This window comes from Mus musculus, chromosome 14 (assembly GCF_000001635.26).
Source record: "Mus musculus strain C57BL/6J chromosome 14, GRCm38.p6 C57BL/6J".
Taxonomy (NCBI): domain Eukaryota; kingdom Metazoa; phylum Chordata; class Mammalia; order Rodentia; family Muridae; genus Mus; species Mus musculus.
Window position 1 is genome coordinate 48,274,209 of NC_000080.6, and position 21,149 is coordinate 48,295,357.

General features: G+C 44.5%; 1 protein-coding gene across 2 annotated transcripts in view; it reads left to right on the forward strand.

The window, feature by feature from the left end:
• Nucleotides 1-7,370, forward strand: part of Peli2 (pellino 2) — a 160,802-nt gene extending 153,432 nt beyond the window's left edge. Inside the window, exons 6-7 of one of the 2 annotated variants that reach the window (XM_006519742.3) lie at nt 5,810-5,895; nt 7,215-7,370. In XM_006519742.3, coding sequence (XP_006519805.1) covers nt 5,810-5,895; nt 7,215-7,266 — 138 coding nt within the window. In that variant the 3' untranslated portion in view covers nt 7,267-7,370. Of the gene's footprint in view, nt 1-5,809; nt 5,896-6,250; nt 6,309-7,214 lie in introns of those variants that run through there. The other variant, XM_011245231.2, reaches the window with a different exon arrangement.
• The last annotated feature ends 13,779 nt before the right edge of the window (nt 7,371-21,149 follow it).

Genomic DNA, 21,149 nt, shown 5'->3' on the forward strand with positions numbered 1-21,149 from the left:
TCCTATCAATGACATGGTCTTCAGTGCAACAGCAATAAAAACTAGTTGGAATAACTAGAACATTGTTTCCTTTATTTGCAATGTGTTACCTGTCACGAGTCCAGACATATTCCTCCTCCTACTGTGTCATCTAAAGAGAGACCTATCTGATGGTATTTGTCACAACCACAACATCACCTTCTTTTCTCAGAGCCCCACCCGCCCGGCAGAGAAGCTGCCCCACTGCAACCACCACAGCACAGTTGACAGCCACGCAATGGACACCACCGTTCCTACTCTTCAGGGATTTCATAAGGCTGAGAATTTAGATGCTTTCCGTGAATGATGTCCTCAAGATTTTTATGGTAGTCGACACTTCCTGACCACATGAGTCACATTATCTGCTCAGGAAGTAGATTGTTAGAATCTAGCTCCTTTTGTACAGTTGTTTCAGACAGAGAAATAGAGGTTGATATGAAGGTGGACAGACTCTCAGACTTAGCGTCTCATTGAGTCCTCTTAAATAATCGTAGAGAGAAGGAAAGGAATTGTACAGAAAATTAAAAAAGTGTCCTGCTTAGTTAACAGCAGAGGGGAGGGGAAAGTTGGCGGTCAGCATAAGACCACCCATAGCCCAAGAAGGCAGGAGTTTTCACCATCTGGTAAACTCGCACTCAGCACCAAGGACTGGGAGAAAGAGTATATAAGGAGTGAGGTTTGGTTCAGGTGGCTCTGCATTGTTGAAGGATGGGTAAACAGTAAGCTCTGATCCCTGGGGCAAACACAATCATTCCCCTGAAGATTTCACCTACCTCCTCCATGCAGAAGCAATAAAGTAGGCCTTCTTCAGCTCCACCAATGGACAGCAGGGTCTCCTTTTTAGGAACAGCCCATCTCTCTTTGTTCTCTTCCCATCAAGTCCTCTGCTTGGGACTGTACAGAGTGGCCATTGTAGAGAACTTTGCATGGAAATCTTTATGTATTCTTACTGTCTCCTTTTCTTCTCCATGGGGAAGAGCTGCTCAATGGTTATAGTAGACTTAGTTACAGCTTTAACTTGCTTTGTGGGGGGCTGCTATCTCCTCAAATGTTATCCTGTTTCTAGACCTTACTTAGGAAAGTACACAATTACAGCTTAAGGGGTTACTATGACAACCTCTATATATTATTCTAAATTGTTCTAGACCTGCAGAGCTTAATTTGATTGTAGGGTTTTTAATTAATGACATCTATATTTCCTACAATAGCACATTTTTAATTAATGAATTAGAAACAGAAACAAAAGGTAGTTAGATTGTTTTTCCATTAAAAGATAGTTTATTTTAATGTGTTGCTTCCATTTGTGCTGCTCAAACAACAGAGCTTTTTTTTTTTTTTTTTGAGACAGGGTTTCTCTGTGTAGCCCTGGCTGTCCTGGAACTCACTTTGTAGACCAGGCTGGCCTCGAACTCAGAAATCTGCCTGCCTCTGCCTCCCGAGTGCTGGGATTAAAGGCGTGTGCCACCACACCCAGCTCAGAGCATTATTTTAACCTAAACCTTTGTTACTGAAAAATTGGTACTAACTTCTGGAATAGACCGCCATGTAAGGAATGTGAGGCAAGAACTTCATCAGTAGGAAAATCTAACAGAACTAGCCATGCACCTTGGTGTCTGCAGTTGGCTCTTGCAGGCTGTCTCAGGATGTCCTCCACCACTGTCAAATACTGAACTACACCGGAAAGCGGACCACTGGAATGTCTAAAATGCCTGAATATTTTCTCTTGAGGTTGATATGTTTTCTTGACTCCTTTTTTTGGCTTAAATGGAGAAGTGGACAACAACAGAGGTGAGAAGAATATGAGTTTTCATCGACATTTTGAGACAATTTTATTAAAGAGATATGTATTAATAGTTTAATTGTGGTATGAAACCAACACATTTCCAAATTTCCTTACTGTTACCTTTATCTTCATTTTTCATTTTTTAATTTCCATCAGATGACAGAATAGTCTTTCTGTATTTAGGGAACATAAACCCACAGACAAAGCCATAAAGTGTTGGTTGCTTGCTCGTGTAGACCAGATTCACAGCAAGCCACCTACTTATTAAAAAAAAAAAGATTTATTTATTTATTTATTTATTTATTTATTTATTTATTTATTTATTTATTTAATGTATGGGAGTACACTGTAGCTGTCTTCAGACACACCAGAAGAGGGCGTCAGATCCCATTACAGATGGTTGTGAGCCATCATGTGGTTGCTGGGAATTAAATTCAGGATCTCAGGAAAAGGAGTCAGTGCCCTTGCTGAGCCATCTCTCCAGCCCACCACCTATTTTGATAACATATATTTAGTCTATAACTTGATCACTGTATCAGGTGTTTTCTTCATTATATCTCTGATTTGTGCCAAAGATACCTGGACTCCACTGTTCTAAGATTTTGCTACCAAAGCTGACAGTGTTGGTGTGCATGCTTCATCCTGTATGAGACTAGTGCTGTATGTAAACTATATCGAGGAATAAAAATACATCCCACCCACCACAACCTCCTTGCTCAGCACCATCCAGTCTTACAAATTGCCTCAACCAGATCTGGCCCAGTCTGGTCATCAGATGGCTATCCACAACCACAGCCTCATTTGTGTAGGGATAGGTAAGCCTTCTATCTCCATTAACTCTTACTGTCAAATTGATTGAACTGAGGATCCAGGAGATTATAAACCACACTCCAGGTCTACAGGGTGTTTCCAGGGAGGATGCACGACAAGAGGAGGATCACCCTGAACCGGGGTGATGCTATTTGATAAACTGAGAAAGAAGAAGGAAAAGGGAGGAAACACTATCTCCTTGCTTCCTGGCAGCCATGATTTGTGTGGCCTGGCTCCCGCATGAGAGTGAAACCTCTGAGCCCATGAGACAGAGTCAGCTCTCCCTCCATCAAATTGTTTCTCTGGTGTATTTGGTCATAGTGACTGCATTGGTTACTCCTGTGTCCTTGTGGCCAGATTACATGATGCAATTTAGAGGGAGCTTGGCTCATTGTTTCAGAGGTGTTGGTCCATCATGGGGCACATGATAAAACAGAGATGTTTACGTCCTTGTGGACCAAGAAACAGAAAGAAGTAACGTAAAAGGAGTCCAAAACAAGATACAGGTCTGTGCTCCCTCGTCTGTGCTCCATGCCCACGCCCATGGCCTATGTCTTCCAGATAAGCCTCACCTCCTACCACACATCTCCTAATAAAAGCGTCAGGCTAGGAATCTGCCAAAGAATAAATCCACTCATTAGGTTAGAGTCCTCACAATCTGATTGCCTCTGAAAATATCATCACAGAGGTACAATTCACTAACCTCTTAGGCATCTCTCATTCTAGTCAGATTTCCAATGAAGATTCTTTGTAACAATGAGAAGAAAGTCTGATGCTCAGGACTAGAGAGATGACTCAGTAGTTAAGGACACACTGACTGCTCTTCCAGAGGATTTAAGTTCGACTCCTAGTACCTGCCTGGTGGATCAGAGTTGTGTTGAAACTATAGTTTCAAGGGATGCAATGCCCTCTTCTTTCCTCTTTGGGCACCAGGCATGTACACAGTACACAGACATACATTAAAACAAAGCATAAAGAAAAAAATCTAACATACCTCCATGCCTCCTTGCAATCACAGGACTACGTGTAATAGAGAAGCATCCGGATGAATCTGTGACTCAGTCTACCCAACCTCCTTCTCTAAGGTCTGGCCTACTCAACTGGGACCAGGGAGAAGGCATCAGTTCCTAGCTCAACATTAGCTAGTAGTGAGGCAGCATAAACAACTCACCAGGAAACTGCAGACTCTTTCATAATGCTATTTTCTTCCTTAAATTAATGGAAGAGCTGTGGGAAAATTCCCACTAGCACCGTTGTTAGGGTTTCTTGGCAGATCGGGGCGAAGGAATGCCACAAAGTCACACTGAGCAATAGATCATGGGAGAGGTTTCCGTGGGTGGAGGTATATAAAGGCTGCTTCTTAACAAGGGGGGAAGGAAGAACAAACCAGGAAGGCACGGGCTTTATAACAAGGGGTAGTGTGTGTGCATAGGGAGAATACAGGACTTGTGGGAATAGTGGAAATATGTCCCATTTGATGGCTGGTGATGATGTGGGTGTTGGCACTGGGTCACTGAAGGCAGGCTAAGTGGTCCTTGGCTCACCAACAACTATAGCTGTTCCAACAAGATTGGTATGGTCTGCCTCTGTAGGATGGCTGTGTGCCAGGTATCTCAAAACAAAGATAGTATGGGATTAATGTCCTCAGATACAGCTCATGCTTTTTCTATATATTTATCTATAAAAATGAGTTTTTAAACTTTGTTTCCATGTGTCAGACGTTCTTCAGCTGCAAAATCATCATCTGGCATTGAACTAGAGCCAAGAAGTTTTATGTCTTGGTCACATCATGATAAGAAATAATCATGGAAAATTTGGGGCTTGGTTGCCTAGAATTTTTCTGGTTTCCTCAAATTTGTTTGTTTGGTAAAGGCAGGCTGTAAATGGTGGTGGTAACTATGGGGTGGATGGGACTACATTCCTAAATCCACTTCAGAAAGATTAGGCTGATCCAGAGGCCAGAAATCAGAATTTCAAATTATCCAACTCTGAGCTGGAGTTGAAAAGCAGCCTTTTAAGGTTAACTTGTTTAAATTATATGTTCCTTCCCTGTCTTGAGCAATTTAACAATGCATATATATGCGTATGCATCCAATCAGTTACCTCATACCTAATGCAAGGCACTGCACAAGGCAACTCACCAAATGTCGCCCAGCACAGAACAGGAATTAAATGGGTATCTTACAGAGTCAAGGAAATGTGCTACAGCTAACAGAGTCGTTTCTGCTTCCTATGGCCAAGGCAAGGCAGGGGAGACCTGGGCTGATACCAAATATTGCCAGCTGGGGCAGGAAAGGCAGACCACAAAAGAGGTGATAGTCTATAGCCAGGCAAATGGTGAACAAACACTCTCTTGCTTCTTATACATGAGTAAAACCAGCCACAAGAAAGTTGGTACCCAGATGTGGGGCTGATGTGATGCAGATCTGACCGTGTGGCTCTTGACTTATGGAAGTGACTTTTGTGGATGGATGTAATAAAAATTAGAAGCTTCTAGAAAAGGCCTAGAATGTAGAAACCTTGGTACAGCAGGCCATTCTAGTGCGAGCTCAGAAGACCAGAGCAGAGGGAAACATGGACAGTGGAGGCATAGCTCATGAGGCTTCAGAGAGGCCAGGACTCTGAAAACTGGACTAGAAAGCGTTCCTGTTACAAGCAAAGAATCTGGCTACATTCTGCCCATGTCCTGAAAACTTGAGTGAGGTTAAATTTTAAAAAGAAACAGACTTGGTTGTTTGGCAGAAGACATTTCCAGATGACACCCAGGCTCTGGTGTGGTTACTGCCCACTATGCAGTCAGCTTTACCGTGTGAGAAAACAGAAAGACCTGCAAAGTGTGCAGTTTGGCAGGAAAAAGAGTGTGAGCTTAGAGATGCAGACAAGCAGCCATAAGTGTTAAAGAGGTTTAGTGCCCTGGAAGTAAAACCTGATCTCTTTACTACAGCAGTAAGAAAGGGGCCCTAAAGATAAGATCCTACCTGTGGAAGGCTCCAACTTATAGAAATGAAAATTCATTAGAAAGAAGATAGCCTGAGTTGAGACAGCCTATGAAAGGATTTCCTACAGGAAAACAACTGTCTAGGAAAGTAGATTTGGCCATAAAGGCTTGTAGAAAGCACTACAGCTGTAGGAGTGCAGCCTACATGGAGAGCTTAAACAGCAGAACTCACTGTTATTCGTATGTGGTTGGGTTTGCAGGCTCACATCCTCCACTGCATTGCCACCCACATCAAATCCTGCATCCTCTGCATGGCCAACTACAGCCAACAGAGAAGAAGCTTCAGGTAAGCTCTTGTCCCTTGGGCAAGACCATGCACAGGCTCCACCAGTTTGTATTGTTGCTGAGGCCATCTCGGGTTTAAGCAGAATTTCATCTCCTTGATGGGGAGTCCCATGAAAAATTAACCAACTCTAGTTTAGGACCCAAGGTCAGGATGTCCTTGTTAACTCATCTTAGCTCTGCCAACCTGCTTGCTTATGTGTACCTCACTCCCAGTGTTGCCAAGTGAGATGCCAGGACAGACCTCCAAAAACCCCATGTTCTGGATACTGGGGACTAGACCTGGGTTCCTGAATATCTGAATGTCACCCCAGACAGCTGGAATAAAGACTTTCAATTGGCTATCATTGTATCTGCAGAGTCACTGTGTCTGAGTGGTCATCTCTGCTGGGTTCCCTGTGACACTTCGAGTCTCCGATGATGCTTTGATCGTTTTGACTAAGACTAAAACTGTTAAGACTGTGGATTTTTGAATTTGGAAAACAGATTAATTTTGTACTATGAAATAGCCATGAGCCTATGGAAGACAGGGGTGGAATAACATGATTGAAAAGTTGAGTGCTCATTGCCAGCATTCAGTCCTTCCCCCTCCTCTAATACTTGGCTTTTCTTGTTCTTTTCTGTGCTATGCTGAAAGCACATGTGTACTTGCTTACACGTGTACATCTATCGTTAAACACAAGTTAGGAAAAGGATGCTAATTTTAACTGGTGAAACATTTCACTTTTGTGGAGGATATGTACATAAAAGCATATTCCATAGTAAAAATATAAAACCCCATTGTAACTCCACAGCTTCTATTTCATGTAGCTGTTCTAACTGTATTAAAGTCCATTGAGTTGTATAATCGGACTGGTTAATTTTGTTGTGTGACTTGTTTTGCAACTTTTTTTTTCTAAGAAAGTTTTTAAAATAAGATAAAAATTTTTTTTAAAAGCAATACATTTGAGTCTCAAGTCGTTGACAAGAGGTGAGCTTGTGGTGGTAAATCTAGATTTGAAACCATCTAGAAAACACATCTGGGCATGTATTTGAGAATAATTCTAGAGATGTGTAACCGTGGAAGCAAACCCCACTCTCAGCTTTGGGCCACAGGTTGGGATTGAAAAGGAGAGAGTGGACATTAGTATCCATCGGCCTGTGACCAGTTTCTGAGTTTCTCCCTACTGCCCAGCTGCAGCTACTCCTGATATTTATGCCACCCTCAACCTGCGAGCCCAAATCAACCCTTTCTTCTCTAGGTTGCTTCTGCCAGGTTTGTTGTCACCACAATGAGAAAGTAATGAATACAGCATTTCCTGCGTGACTTTGCTTTCATTTCAGTAAACTCTCAAGTTGGTCAAGACTCAAATCACATGCCCAGTTAATGGAGTGAACCACAGTGACTGCCTGGCAGAGGTGGGGCTTGGTCCTGAGATCCTTATTTCCTTCACCAAACATAATTGCCAAAAGGTAAAAATAAACCATATGTAGTCCAGAGCCTTGAGACTGTCTGATTTGGGGCTCGGAAGCATTGCCAACAGCATTGGGAGGGTGAGAAGCTCATCAATGTGGAAGCTGTCTTGATGCACAACTGACAAAAAGACCTGGGGGCCTCGGCGGTGGCTAAGATCCCGAATAAAGAAATCTTTCTGGTAAGGCAAATAAAACAAAACACTGAGGAATTATTGCCAGTGGCAAATGTTACATGGAGAGAGAGAAAGAGAGAGAGAGAGAGAGAGAGAGAGAGAGAGAGAGAGAGAGAGAGAGAAAGAAGAAGGAGGAGGAGGAGGAGGAAGAGGAGGAGGAGGAGGAGGAGGAGGAGGAGGAGGAGAAGAAGAAGAAGAAGAAGAAGAAGAAGAAGAAGAAGAAGAAGAAGAAGAAGAAGAAGAAGAAGAAGAAAAGAAAAAGAAAAAGAAAAAGAAAAAGAAAGAGGAAAAAGGGAAGGAAGGAAGGAAGGAAGGAAGGAAGGAAGGAAGGAAGGAAGGAAGGAAGGAAGGAAGGAGAAAGGGAAAGAGTGAATGGAGGAAGGGAGAGGCAGGACAGTCAGGCAGAGGCAGAGGCAAGTCCTGTGCATACCTTCATTTTATAATTGTGGGAGCTAAGACACAGGATTAAAAAAAAAGCTGCTTCCCAATTTGTACCATTGATGAGAAGCAGACTCCACTTCAAATACAAGTGTTTGAGTTCCAACAAAAGCTGCTAATACTTCAGTAAATGACCTTTGTAGAACTAAGAAAGCATGGGATCTCCATGACTATATGGCTGCAGCCCTCTCTACAACCAAGCTCTTAGGAGCCATGGCTCACCCTTGGTTCACCTGCACATAGCTGTACCCCAGTAAGAAAATAAAAATTCAGGGAGCCACTGCTAGACTTTGCATGTGAAATGCCCCCCCCCAAAGGCCTGTGTTGAAATCCCCAGCCTGGCACCACCCTAGGGAGGTTTGGAACCTTATGAAGTAGAGCCTGGAGAGAAGTTCTGGCCACTGGGAGTGACCTGGAGGGAGCACTGGGTCTCCAACCTTCCCTCCTCTTTTGCTTTCTGTCCTCTGACCACAGTGAAGTGAGCAACTTTGCCTCCCCATGTGCTCCCTGCCATGATATACTGCCTCATCACAGTGCAGAGAGAATCTCTTGTGCATTACGTGAAAGCATCACCTGTCAGTAAAAACCTGATGACCTATTAGCTGAGGCAGGAAACAGAAAATGGAACATCTGCCAGAGAGAGATAGGATTTGGGGAAAAGAGTAAAAAGAGAGAGATTGGCTCCCAGACTCTGAGGAAGTTGGACATATGAAGCTGAGGAGAGGTAACCAGTCGTGTGGAAGACATAGAATGCTTTAAACAGGTTAGTGAGTTATGAGCTAGTCAGGGAATGAGCCGAAGCTATGGTCTAAGCATTTATTCATAAATAATTAAGCCTCTGAATCATTATTCTGGGAACAAAGAGGCTGGGTAGAAAAGCTCACGGCTACATTACAGACTCGAAGGAACAGAGCCAATTGATCAAAAACCTTGAAAATTGTGATCAAGGGACTTGGGGATGGCTCAGGAGGCACAGTGCTTGCTGTGTACCTGCCAAGAGTTTTGGGTTTGATACCCAGAACAATGTTATGCCAGGCACGGTAGTAATATGTACCTAGTGATCCTGTGGTAAAAGGTAGAGATCGGAAACAATCCAGAAGGTCATGGGCCAGCAGGCAATCTGACATATGCAGTGGCAAACCAGAGACCCTACTTCAAACAAGGGAGAAGTCAAAAACAAATACCTGAGGCTGCCCTCTGACCACCATGTGTACCCTGTAGCACTCATGTGTCTGCATCTATATGCATGCATACACTTGAACCATGCATGCAGTGGTTTGGTTTTAGTCTATAAGCCAAAATGAGCTCATAGTTTATTTATTAACTTAATTCATCACATGTATTTGTTATAGTAAAGGAAAGCAACGACCATATCTACTCTCTCTGTATGAGTCATTTACTCTCCAGTCCACCCCCTCTCTGCCCCTCACATCTCTGTTTCAAGCCCTCTCATGCCTGGACATGCCCCTTCAGGACTTCTTTCTGTATAATTTTTGTTTAGCTTATAAATGCACATTTTATTCTTTCTAAACAGGGAAACTGAGAAAACTAATTAAAATGCTTTTGTTTCATTCCTTTTTAAAAAATTATTTATTTATGTATTTATTTATTTATACTCCATATTTTATTCCCTCCCTGTCCACTCTCCTACTGTTTCATTTCTTGATATGTATATTCTACCTGTATCTCTACAATTCTGCCAAGTGACTGTGAATATGAAAAACTCAAAGAAACAAAGGGCCAATGTTCTGTGGTTTCCATGTGAACTGTAGGCTCACCCAAAGAAGTAACATCAATAAGAAAGGGTGGGATGAGATTTCTTGATCATCTGCATTTCTTAGAACAACTTTGACCCTCAAAGTAAGTTTGGTTCAGTTGGGAAATGCAGTACCTCTCAGGGCTGCAGCTCCCATTCAATTTGAGTCAAGCGGATGCAGAACTTGATGACCGGGTGCCTGGGAACCAAGCATGAGAATTTGGCAGCACAGAAAGTGACCTCAAAGTGGGCATCCTATGAAGGCTGCAGATAGGGAGGCTGAGAACTGGACAAGCCATGCCCGCCATCTCTGCACACAGGTAATCTATATTCTCTATGTAGACTTCATCTCCAAATCATATGTGCAAGCACAAGGAATCTAAGCATGAAGTCCTCTTGAGAATGAAGTCACATGTCTACACAGTCAGCTCCAGTTGGATAGCTACCTCGTAAAATCCGGGTCCTGTTTTAAAGATAGGAATGGAGGTGGAATTCTGATCACTGTGGCAGTGTTTTCATCTTATGAGAAACCAAAGGCCCAAAGATATCATTTATCTAGTAGTCATGAACCCATCTCACTGTTCAGAGCCAGTCTACCTTCCATGCTTATTCCATCTGAAGCAGGGAACAATTTTACATGTCAGTGGATTGCCACTGACTAGAAATCTGTGTTCCTGGATTCCCTGCAGAGAATAATCCTGCATAAACACAGATACTTCCTAATGGCTTCTAGGGAGAACTACTTGGTGTGGGTCTGTTGATTCCACTTATTATCACTGTACCTATTGCTCAGAGATATGCATAATAGGAAGATAGACTCAATATTCCATTAAGGGAAGCCAGCAAAAGTCCCAATAAAAGGAGCCAGACACTGACTGGTTGAATTGTGTAGTCTCATTTTGGAAATATGGTCACTTCAAACATGCTTAGACCTTAAACCTGGAGAGTCTGCTTTTCATTCCTCGGTGCCGTGGAATTTAGTGGACACTTCTGTAGAGGTGTATTTCAGGGAGCGACACTCAGGTATCGAAGAGTAAGTGATGAATGAGCAGGCATTATTTGGGTCGTGAGGTTTTCAGATAGGGCTGCAAGAGAATATATTTTTGGATGCTTCTGTTGGTATTTAACTTGGAGACCGAGCATGCTGTAAATCAGGAAAGCCAGCCAGTCAGGTTCAGAGGAAGATGTTTTATGTATAGTTCTGACAGTGCTCAGTGCCTTGGTGGAAGAGACATGGATTTATGGTTCTACCCTTGCAGGTGGTACCAGCCAATATGCAGCAATGTACTCTTTCTGTACCTGAGAGTATTTATTTTTTTGGTTCAATCTGAGGTAAAGGTAAAGAGCAGGGCAAACTGAGCTTTTTGAAATGTAACCTGTGCACTGACTGCCATGGTCTTAATGGATGGACAGAGTGCTTGGAGTTCTTCCCAAGGGCTTCCTGTGCAGTCTCACACAGTGCAGGCAGGGCTGGGGGGGGGGGGCGATCTTGAGATTCCCTTGTCGACTTCTCTTACTCCACAAGGCCAGGTTGCTTTACCCAACAGCAGGTACAGTGTCTGAGTCCACAAAAATGACTTTATCTTAAGCGTTCTCAAATCAGAAGAGAGTGTACACAATAATAGTACATACATATTTAATGAAACTCCAGCATAGATTGTACATGTCTTTCCACTGGTGAAGCTAGATACTTTTCAAATTCAAGAAGACCGAAGAGCCTACAAAAATGGCAAGCCGAGTTTTGGAGGCAACAGTGGGCCTCCAACAAGCTCCAGCCTCTTCCCTTCTCCCCAGGCACAGCCAAAGACTTCTCGTGGCCTCCGATTGGGAATTTAATCCGGATGAGGTATTTCCAGTCTAGAACTAACTCTAAGACCCTGGGGTTGCAGCTGGAAGCTATCTAGGAGCAGCCTCCCTTCTCCCCCTCAGGCAACAGTCCCACATCTCAGCTACTTTCACCTGGTATTGCCCGTGGCTGGTTCATCATGAGTTTTCAGATGATGTATCTGGGCGTCTCTCCAGCTTAGTGGTCTGTTGGATCAGTGTAACAAAACCCCACAGGTGAGGCGTTTTACCTGACTGAAATGTATTCCCTCACAGTCTAGGAGACTAGGTACTGGCAGGGTTGGCTCCCTGAGCCTCCTCTAGCTTCTCGTGGTTACCAGATTCTTCTCATCCCCTTGGCTTAGAGAAGTGCTGCTCTGGTCCTTCAACTCTATATGATGTTCTCTCTGGAGCGGTAATTGTGTCTACATTTCCAAGATCTCATAGATTCTCACCAGAGTGAACTAGGGGCCAGTCTACTTCTGATGGATGCTTCAAATCACCCTCAACAGCAAGGATGGTGTTTTGCAGAAGATCCGGTGACTTAGAGGATGTATTGCCTTTCTTTGAGAGTACAGTAAGCAGATCTTGGGGGAGTGAGGGGTCCCAGGGGTTATGAAATGAAGCTGTTCATGGTGTTCTAACTCTCACCATCCCCCCACTTGCTCATCTTGATGTTTTCTTTTTGGAGCTGAGGTGGCACAAGGCCCTCTTTCAGTGTTGACTCCACTCTCTTGGAATGTCTCATCTGCAGAACCATGTGTCAAAATAGACTTCCTTACAAATCACCCAGTCGTCTTTGGTCATTTGTTACAACAGAAAATGAGCTGAGATATACCTCCTCTTATCTACTTACACCTTCCCTGTTCTTAATAAGGAACTGTTCTGTGGCACAATTCAACCCACAGCAGCAGTGCCTACCAACCCTATGGTCTTGGTGTGGGTCTGAATGCAAGTCCCTTCAGCCTAATTTTCCAAAAAGCATTTATGGATGAACAGCTTTCCAGCTTTCATCCTCTGCCCCCAAGGAAAGGTGAGATGCGCCTCCTGGCTTGCAGGAGTATAACCAGGGAATCTCGTGTCTAGTACCATCTGGGAGGTAAGGGAAAGAAGCAGAGGAGGGCACCCCCAGTCTTGGTCTTTCATAATTCCAGAGCCTATTGTTTAGCAAAAAGAAGAAAGTAAAGAGTTGGCAGAAAACAGCAGTGAGGCCAAAGGTTGCCAGAGATGAGAACAGATGGGGAGGTGACAGGCAGGCAGGACCAGAGCTAGTAAGATTTATCTCATCGTCTCCATGTCAACCATGCAACACTTTCTTCATTAGCAGGCTGGAGGATGCAAGCTAGGCCAGAGTTGAGCCTAGTTGCTGTGAAGAGTGGGTGTGGGAATAAGGAGGACAGAGGCTCGGGAGGCTGGCATTGAGCCTGGGTGTGTGGGAAGCATGGGATAGCTCAGCAAAGCTAGCATGGGCCCGAATCAGTTCATGCTACAAGTTATGATGACTCCAGAGCTCAGGCCATCACTAGACCATGAGCAGGACACGGTTTGCCAGAGCAAGAGGAGACTGGAGAGATAACCAGGTTTGAATTTCCATTCCACGTCCTGGGCCCACTTGGCCATAGGTAAATCATTTCGTACTTCAGGCCTCACATCTATAAAATGGGGAGAAGAAAAATACCTAACCTATAGGCCAATGTGAAGACGAAGACATGCTTCCTATAGAAAGGCATGTAACTGATGGTGAGTGGCTGATACCTGGTAGTTACGATGAGAGAATCTTGCACCAACCAAGCAACAGTACCGTTTGAAATGTAGGCAGAAAGCAAGCCAGAACTTAGGTGTCCTGGAACTGTTCTCTAACTCCTGGGTTTAAACATACATGTGGGATCATAAGTATTGCTGCTGACTAGAAGTCACATACAACAAGTAGCTGTTTTTCTCTCTAGTGAAAACAAGCAGAAGGGGTCAGGATTGCGCTGAGAAGTTTGCCCTCAATTATGATTGAAGGAGCAGCAGTCCAACTAGTGTCTTGGCACTGTGACCTCTGCTCTGCTTTCAAAAATGAGTGGAAAGATAACGATAAGGATAACCGTTTGCCTGGTGTTTGCCATGTTGCCACATCCCATTCTTTACTTCTGTGCATATGTTCACCTCTTTCTTTGTCGCTGTGACCAAAGACCTGATGAAACAGCTTAAAAGGAGTGAATATTTATTTCAGAGTCCCAAGGAGTTCACTCCATGGTCACTTAGCTCCACTCACAAAATGGGAGGATGCAAAGAGGAAATTGTTTTCCTTATGGTAGACAAGAAGCAGAGCGAGGAAGAGGGTGGAGGCCAGCTATATCCTCCAAGGTCACTCCCAGCATGTGTACACACATACACTCACACACACACACACACTCACTCACTCACATACATACACACTCACACACACACTCACATACCCTCACACAATCACACACACTCACAAATACACACTCACACACACATTCACATACACTCACACACACACACCAGTGACAGCTTCTTCTAGTGAGGCTCCCACCTCCCAAAACAGTGTTACCAACAGGGATCAAGGGTTCAACACACCAGCCTGCAGGAGACGTTTCATACTCAAAGCCTAACCAGTTCATATCATTCCACTTAACCTGCACAGCAAACATATCAGACTCATGGTTAGGACTTCATTTTTACAGGGTAAGCTTAGCCCAAGAGAGTCAGAGGTAAGTTCTGCCTCCAAAGCGCATGCCCATTGCCACTTCCCTGGCATGATGCGTCCTCTGTATGCTGTGGCTTTATCAAAGCCATGTGTGTGCATGTCCCTATATGTGCACATATGTGCTCATACACTGATGTGTGGGAGCTCCCAGGCTTTACCTCCAAGCTCAGCAGCTACAGAAAGGAAAGGTGGATTGCTTCATTTCTTCTGTTCTATCTCACAGAACTTACTGTTCCCTGCAGGGCACAGTTTAGGGAGCAATGCTGAGAGGGATTGAAAGAAATAAGACCTGAGTCATGAACACTTTAGTGCCGCCCCCTCTCAGGAATATTAAGTGTTCCAGAACTCTATAAATAATGCCAATGTGACTCATTTCCTAACTGGGTCATGGCCACCAGCTCTAATCCCTCCCTTCCTTTACCTCTGCTACAATGGATCAGCCATTCTATGGACTGTTATATAGCCATTAGTAGTTAGGACGGGAGAGATAGTTCAGCAGTTAAGAGTGCCTGCTGCTTTTTCAGACCAGAGTTCAGATCCCAGCACCCACAATGCCTGTAAGTCCACCTCTAAAGGATTCACTTTCCTCCTCTGGACTCCACAGGCACGAGCACACAGGTAGAAGAACGCCCTCCGCTTGGCCTCTACACAACGGCAATGGCAACTGTCTCCTGGTGTATTGATCCCCATGTCGCAGGTGGAGAAACTTGGACATACATAGGTGGAATGGTTAAGGAAGAGCCTAAGCCTTCTCTGTTAGAAAGAACAACATCAATGCCTTCAGCTCCCTGAGCAGAAGGTGACAGGTTCTGCCTGACATTATTATTTCCAAGGCTTTGCACGGTATTAGATCACTTTTGCATAATCACTCCATTCTCTTTTATGAGGCTTGAGGTTTAATTGAAGGTTCCAATAAGATATTTTATGTGTTTAATGGATTTCGGTATAATAACCAGAGACTGCAGTGAAACTCAGAAGGCCAGCTGACTTTCAATGAAGCTGTGTAGCATGGAGGTAGGGGAGTGGATTTTCAGTGAGACACCCTAAGCCTATAGTGTAGTAGACACAAAGATACATAGAGAGAATGAAGGCGTCTGAGCTTATCGGACAGTGTGGAGTGCATATGCCTAATCTAGGCTGTGATAGACAGACATTGGGCTTGTGGAGTGGCCAGTTCTCTGCTGGCAAAAGCTTTGACAGCATCTCCCACTGGTCACTCTGGGGACCCCAGGGGATACGGCCCACGCTTTTTCCTCTGCTGCTTTCTCCTGGGGTCCTTAGCCTGGATTGCTGTACCACAAACCACCACTTGCAGGTTGGCACAGTTTCCAAAGCCTGTAACAACAGCCCCTCCCTTCCTGTCTCCAAAACACTCACTCACATCTTTTTGAGTGATTGCTCAAGGAATTGTTCTGCTTGGCACTGAAAGGAAAATGAGATTAAGAAAAAGAGCAAGAAACAAGGGAATTAAACATGACAGGAAACCTTCCGTGTACAGTACAACCAAGCGATTTCCCCAGAACATTTTAGAGTCTATTGCTGGCTAGGCATTCCTTCCCTTCCCAGCCCTCTTGAGAATATTTTATAATTGCAGACAAGCACTCTCACCACAGATATGTTAAACTTAATATACTTGAGATGCCGTGTACTGCATGTCTCAAATGTTCAGTGCTTGGCCTATACAGGGCAGTGGACAATCAGTAAGTGACTTCACTCGTAACCAAGGAACCTTTGCCCTCTCTGAGGTGGAAGTGTGAAGCATAGATGGTCATGGCTCCCTATGCAGACCACACAAGCTGACTGTCCTTGGCTTCTATTAAAATATGAGGGGTTCCAATCCTCTATGCTTTTTCTGAGACATAACTCAAATGTGAATGTGTGAGATATAGCTAAGACACTCCTTATGAATCAGGATTCCTGGATTCCCACAGACTGACTCAGCCGACCTCAGGAGCCCCAGCTCTGGATTTAGCTGCAGCCACTTCTTACCCTCGAGTGACCCCGAGGATCATCACTCTTTGAGGAACTGAACTAGAGCCCTTACCTAGAGGAGCACAGGTCCTTGTGCGTCTGTATCATCCCTCCATCCCATCTCTTAGGCTGTTGCTGCTGTTCAGGGCCACATGCATTCTTTAGGGTCAAAATATGACCTTTCAGGGGAAAGATTCTACAAAGCTCTCCTTTCTTGACTAGGAACAAGCCCTGGTGTGTTCCTTCACCTATCTGCGAAGGACATCATTCTTTCCATGCATTGTTTACTTTGCTAGTGACATTGGCATTGATTGGCTTATAGTTTGGGGCTTAGGGCTCCATTTCTTGCTAATTTTTTTTCTAGTGGTCCTCACAACTGAATAGACAACATAATCATTTTCAGAGCTTGCCAAATACAATGTTCAAGCTTACTCCAGGCCTACCAGACCAGATCCCTGATGTCTATGCCAGGCGTGCAGTGACTTTACAGGGATCCAGAAGCCAACAAACACTGAGCATCATTCTGTAAGCCGAACACACCAAGCTGTGTCTAGGTCTCCTCGTGAACCGTTCCACTATGGCGCTGGTCTCCAAGCCCAGAAATCCCGCTTCATAAATTTAAGAGCTGAGTATTGTAATTTCTATCGAGGCCACAGATTACAATTATAGACTAGAGTCTACAAGTGAAGAAACACTAAATAAACTAACATCTGGGCACAAAGCCGAATGTATGCCTATGTAGTACCCACCATACCAAGCATCCAGTGCTCCTTCATACGGCTTCTTTCCCCTAACCCCAGTTAATTCTGCTTCTTTGTCTTAACATTTAATTGAAATGGAATTGTGCTGATTCTATTTCAATTGAATTACAAGGGCCCAGCCCTTTCTCCTCTTTCAAGTGCCAAATTTTATGGCGTAAATGGTGCTCCCATCACAGAGTCAGTCATGTTAAGGTCTGAGGGCCTGTTACAATAGAGAATTGCTCTGTTACCCTACAGTGTCCCTGGCAATAACAATAATGAAGTAGAGTGTTACCCCTGACCTTCTGCTAATTAGTCGACATGGCCCAACTCAGACTCAGACGTTTCAGCCATTCTTGTTCTTATCTTTGCTCATGTACAGGTAAGTCTTCAAACTTAACTCCATAATTGCAACGCTCACTCAACCCCATAGAATTCCAAAAGCATTTCCGGGCAATGGCTATTTTACAGGCAAGTCTACGGGAATATCACACAGACACAGCACAACTTCATCCAAGTCTCCGAGGCAACTTTCTCCTTGATCCCTGCTTCCTGCCAGTTCTTCACCAGTGTCTTCTTTCTTTTGGCTGTGCCAATTACTTACCTTCTTCCTCTGATCTGCATCCTCCCATGTAAATCACTCCCAATGCCTTCCTCTTCCCTCGGCCTCCAAGGGCTCTTCTTTGGCGTTCTTCCTCCTTTGAAACCAGAAGGAAGGAAATTCTGGCAGCTAGCCTTCCTGTGTTAGCTTTCTGCTATTGCAATAAACTATCTGAGACAGTTAATTTGAAAGAGACGAGGTTAGTTGTGGCTTATGGTCTCACAGGCTTCTGCTCAGAGTCGTTTGGCCCTGTCACTTGGAGCCTGCCTCTAAGCAGGACACTGTGATGGTTCATGTTAAGTGTCAGCTTGAGAGAAGCATGCCTTTAGGGGTATTTTTCAGAGCATGGTGAGGCAGGATGAGCATCCAAATGGAATGTGGATGGCACCATCTCCTGACCAGGAACCTGGACTATAGGAGCTGAAACTGCAGCTGAGCATTACCCTGCGTTAACCCCACACTCACACACCCCACCCCACCCCACCCCACCCCTGCTTCCCGCCTGGATGTGATAATGATATGAGCAGCTGCTTTTCTCCTGCTGCCTAAACTTCCATGCCACGAAGGTCCGTGCCCACGAAGGACTACGAAGCAGAATGAGCCCTTCGTCCCTTCCACTGCTGTTGTCAGAATGGTTTATTTAGCAACAGGGAAACCAAGACAAACGCTATGATGGGTGCATGCGGTGGCTCAGAGAGGCCCACTCTATGGGGCCAGTAAACAGAGAGAAAGGACTCCAGACTCCCTCAAGGACTTACTCCCAGAGATCTAACTTTCTCTCCCTACGTTTGTGCTGGCTAGATTTATATCATCTTGAAACACACTCTGTAGTCATCTCAGTTGAGAAAATGCTTCCATGGGATCGGGCTGTAGGCAAGCCCATAAACCATTTCTTATTTGGAGATTGATGAGCGATGGCCTAGCCCTTGTGAGCGGGGCCACCCCTGGGCTGGATTCTATAAGAAAGCAGTCTGAGCAAGCCAGAAGGAGCAATCTAGTAAGCAGCACCCTTCCATGGCGTCTAACTCAGCTCCTGCCTCCAGGTCTGCCCTGTTTAAGTTCCTGTCCTGATGTTTTTGATGGTGAACAGTGATAAAGGAAAATGTAAGCCATGTAAACTCCGTCCTCCTCAAATCACCTTGGTCGTGGAGTTTCATTGCAGCAATAGTAACCTTGACTAGAACAGCATCCTATCTCCCAACACTTCTTCTACCTTCCAAATGCCCTATGCACTGACAATCAAGACCTTGGCATATGAATTATAGTGGAATAGTTATGTTTCATACTACAATACCTCCTTCACCCCTAAGCCACCCCCCTACTAAGCACTAACTCCTAGAGTTAGCTGAAATGTTCTCTTTAGGCACAACTACCTTTGGACAGAGGTCACACCCTAGTGGTGTTCTTGCTAATCCAGACACAGGAAGAAGGTAGTCTCCTGGGAGGTCTATGAGGTTATGTGCCTCTGGAACCTTTCCTGGGAGGCAACAAACCTGCTGATGAAATTGGACTATGTAGATCCTTTGAAGGGTATTAGGAATGCACTTGAATCTGCAGTGTGGATTCTTGAAACCTCCAGGACAGGAGAGGGTGGGCATGTAGGGCAGTGTACTTGGTGAGGCAGTAAGCATCTTTAGAGTCTTTTGGGTGAAGAGGCAAGGACAGACTCACTTGAAGAGGAGCCCTCAGATAACCTGAAAGGAACATACAGGTGCATCTCTCTCATCACTGTCAACTGTGAGCCCCTTTGTGAACCGACCCACCCCACCCCCTCTGTCACCTCCACTAGCATTCTTGAGAACAATATACCATTAGCTGCCAAGTTAAGCAGGCACACCGCCCTGAAGAGCTTAGAACATCCTCCAGGTCTTCTACCACAGCACGGAGTTCCATCGCCCAATGCAGAATGATTCATCCGAGTCAAATGAGGGCAGAGAAGACAAGTGATGAGCACAGGCCATTATTAGAGAGCACCCACAGACAGTGAACTTCCAAGACTGCAGTGCTGCCCCATGGTGATGCCTCCCCGTGTTCTCTTGCATTGGCAGAGTTCTAGGTGCTAAGGCATCCAAGCATGGGAATCCTGAATCTACTCTTGCTGCCCGGTTGACACTGACTTTACCAGACATTATTCTACTGAGCCTCTCATACCCCTGTGGGGTTTTCCTCTGGCCTTGAATTACTAGAGTGATAGATAAAAAAACAAAAACAAAAACAAAACCCCAGAAGGATCTAAGGTGTTTGAAAGGAATAACAACAAAACACTATGGCAGCTGAGGTGTGTGTTTTAGATGTTAATATGTGTTTAAACTTCAAGATGCTCTGAAGGTTCAATCACCAAATTAATACTGCAATGACTATATATAAGAGGCCCTATCCTCTCATGGCTCAGGGCCCCCAGCTGCCATCTGGCACCTCATCAGACCAGCATAACTGTCCATTTGGGCTTAAACCCCTATTTTCTCTGCATTTATGGACATCCAAATCTGAGTTTACTAATAAAGATAAATCCTGTTTTCAACAGCATCACCTTTGACAGCTGATCATTTATCAATATATTTCATGCAGGGATTGAAACGGAAATACAGACATATTTGGAATTCATTCTTAAATTATATCCCTTCTGTCTCCACATCTCTGCCGAGGGAGGGAAATACTTTTCCCTGGGCACTGGGGTTAACAGCCTCCTTTCTCATCTCCTGGAAGTGTTAACCAGCTGGACCTTTGTTTGCCAGTGTCTCTGAAGCATCGTGCTCTGACAGCTCGCTTGATGGATGGAGCTGTCCGCACACCCCCGGTACAGAGTAGATGAGAACATTGCCTCACCTATCAACTCCATAAATCAGACGAATAAAAATGAGTACGAAGCTAGGCCCAGGGAATCTTTCCCCATTTTAGTATTCTTTGTAGATTATAATCTTCACAATGCGCTCCAAGTAAAAGAAGAGACTTTAAAGAATTAGCTTTAAAGAATTAGCATTGATGTACTCGGTGAAAGGCTGCTCATGAGAAAGACATCTAGACGAATAAGCAGTGCGTGCATAAATGAGTCTGTCCTCTGTGATATGGGATAAGAATTTGGGGCATGAGAAATGTGGTGTGCAGGACAGTGAGGGAGATGGCAGGAGACATACCAACCCTACAGGGGAATTAGCAAAGGAAGAGGAGAAGGCGGCTCACACAGAGGGAGCCAAGAGAGAGGGCATCCTCTTATGTCCATGGCAGAGGAGTTTTCCTGGCTCTAGGACATTTCTTTGCAAATCTCCTGCTTGCTTACCTTCCAGTTTCTTGGAGTGAGCAGTAATCCCCCTTGATGCTACGAACTGGGACTCATTCCATTTTGTTCTCAGCCCTACACTCATAACAGGAATCGGTTGTTTGACCCATGAATGAATGAATGATGAATAGATTAAGGCACAGTAGCAAGATAATTACAGTAACTTTTCATGAAGAAAGCAATGGACAGGCTGGTGAGAATGTTACAGAGAGCTGACCTAGATTATATAAGGGGACATTATGAGGCTGTTCATGGGATCTTGACAGGCATGGCAACACATGCCTGTAATGTCAGCACCCAGAAG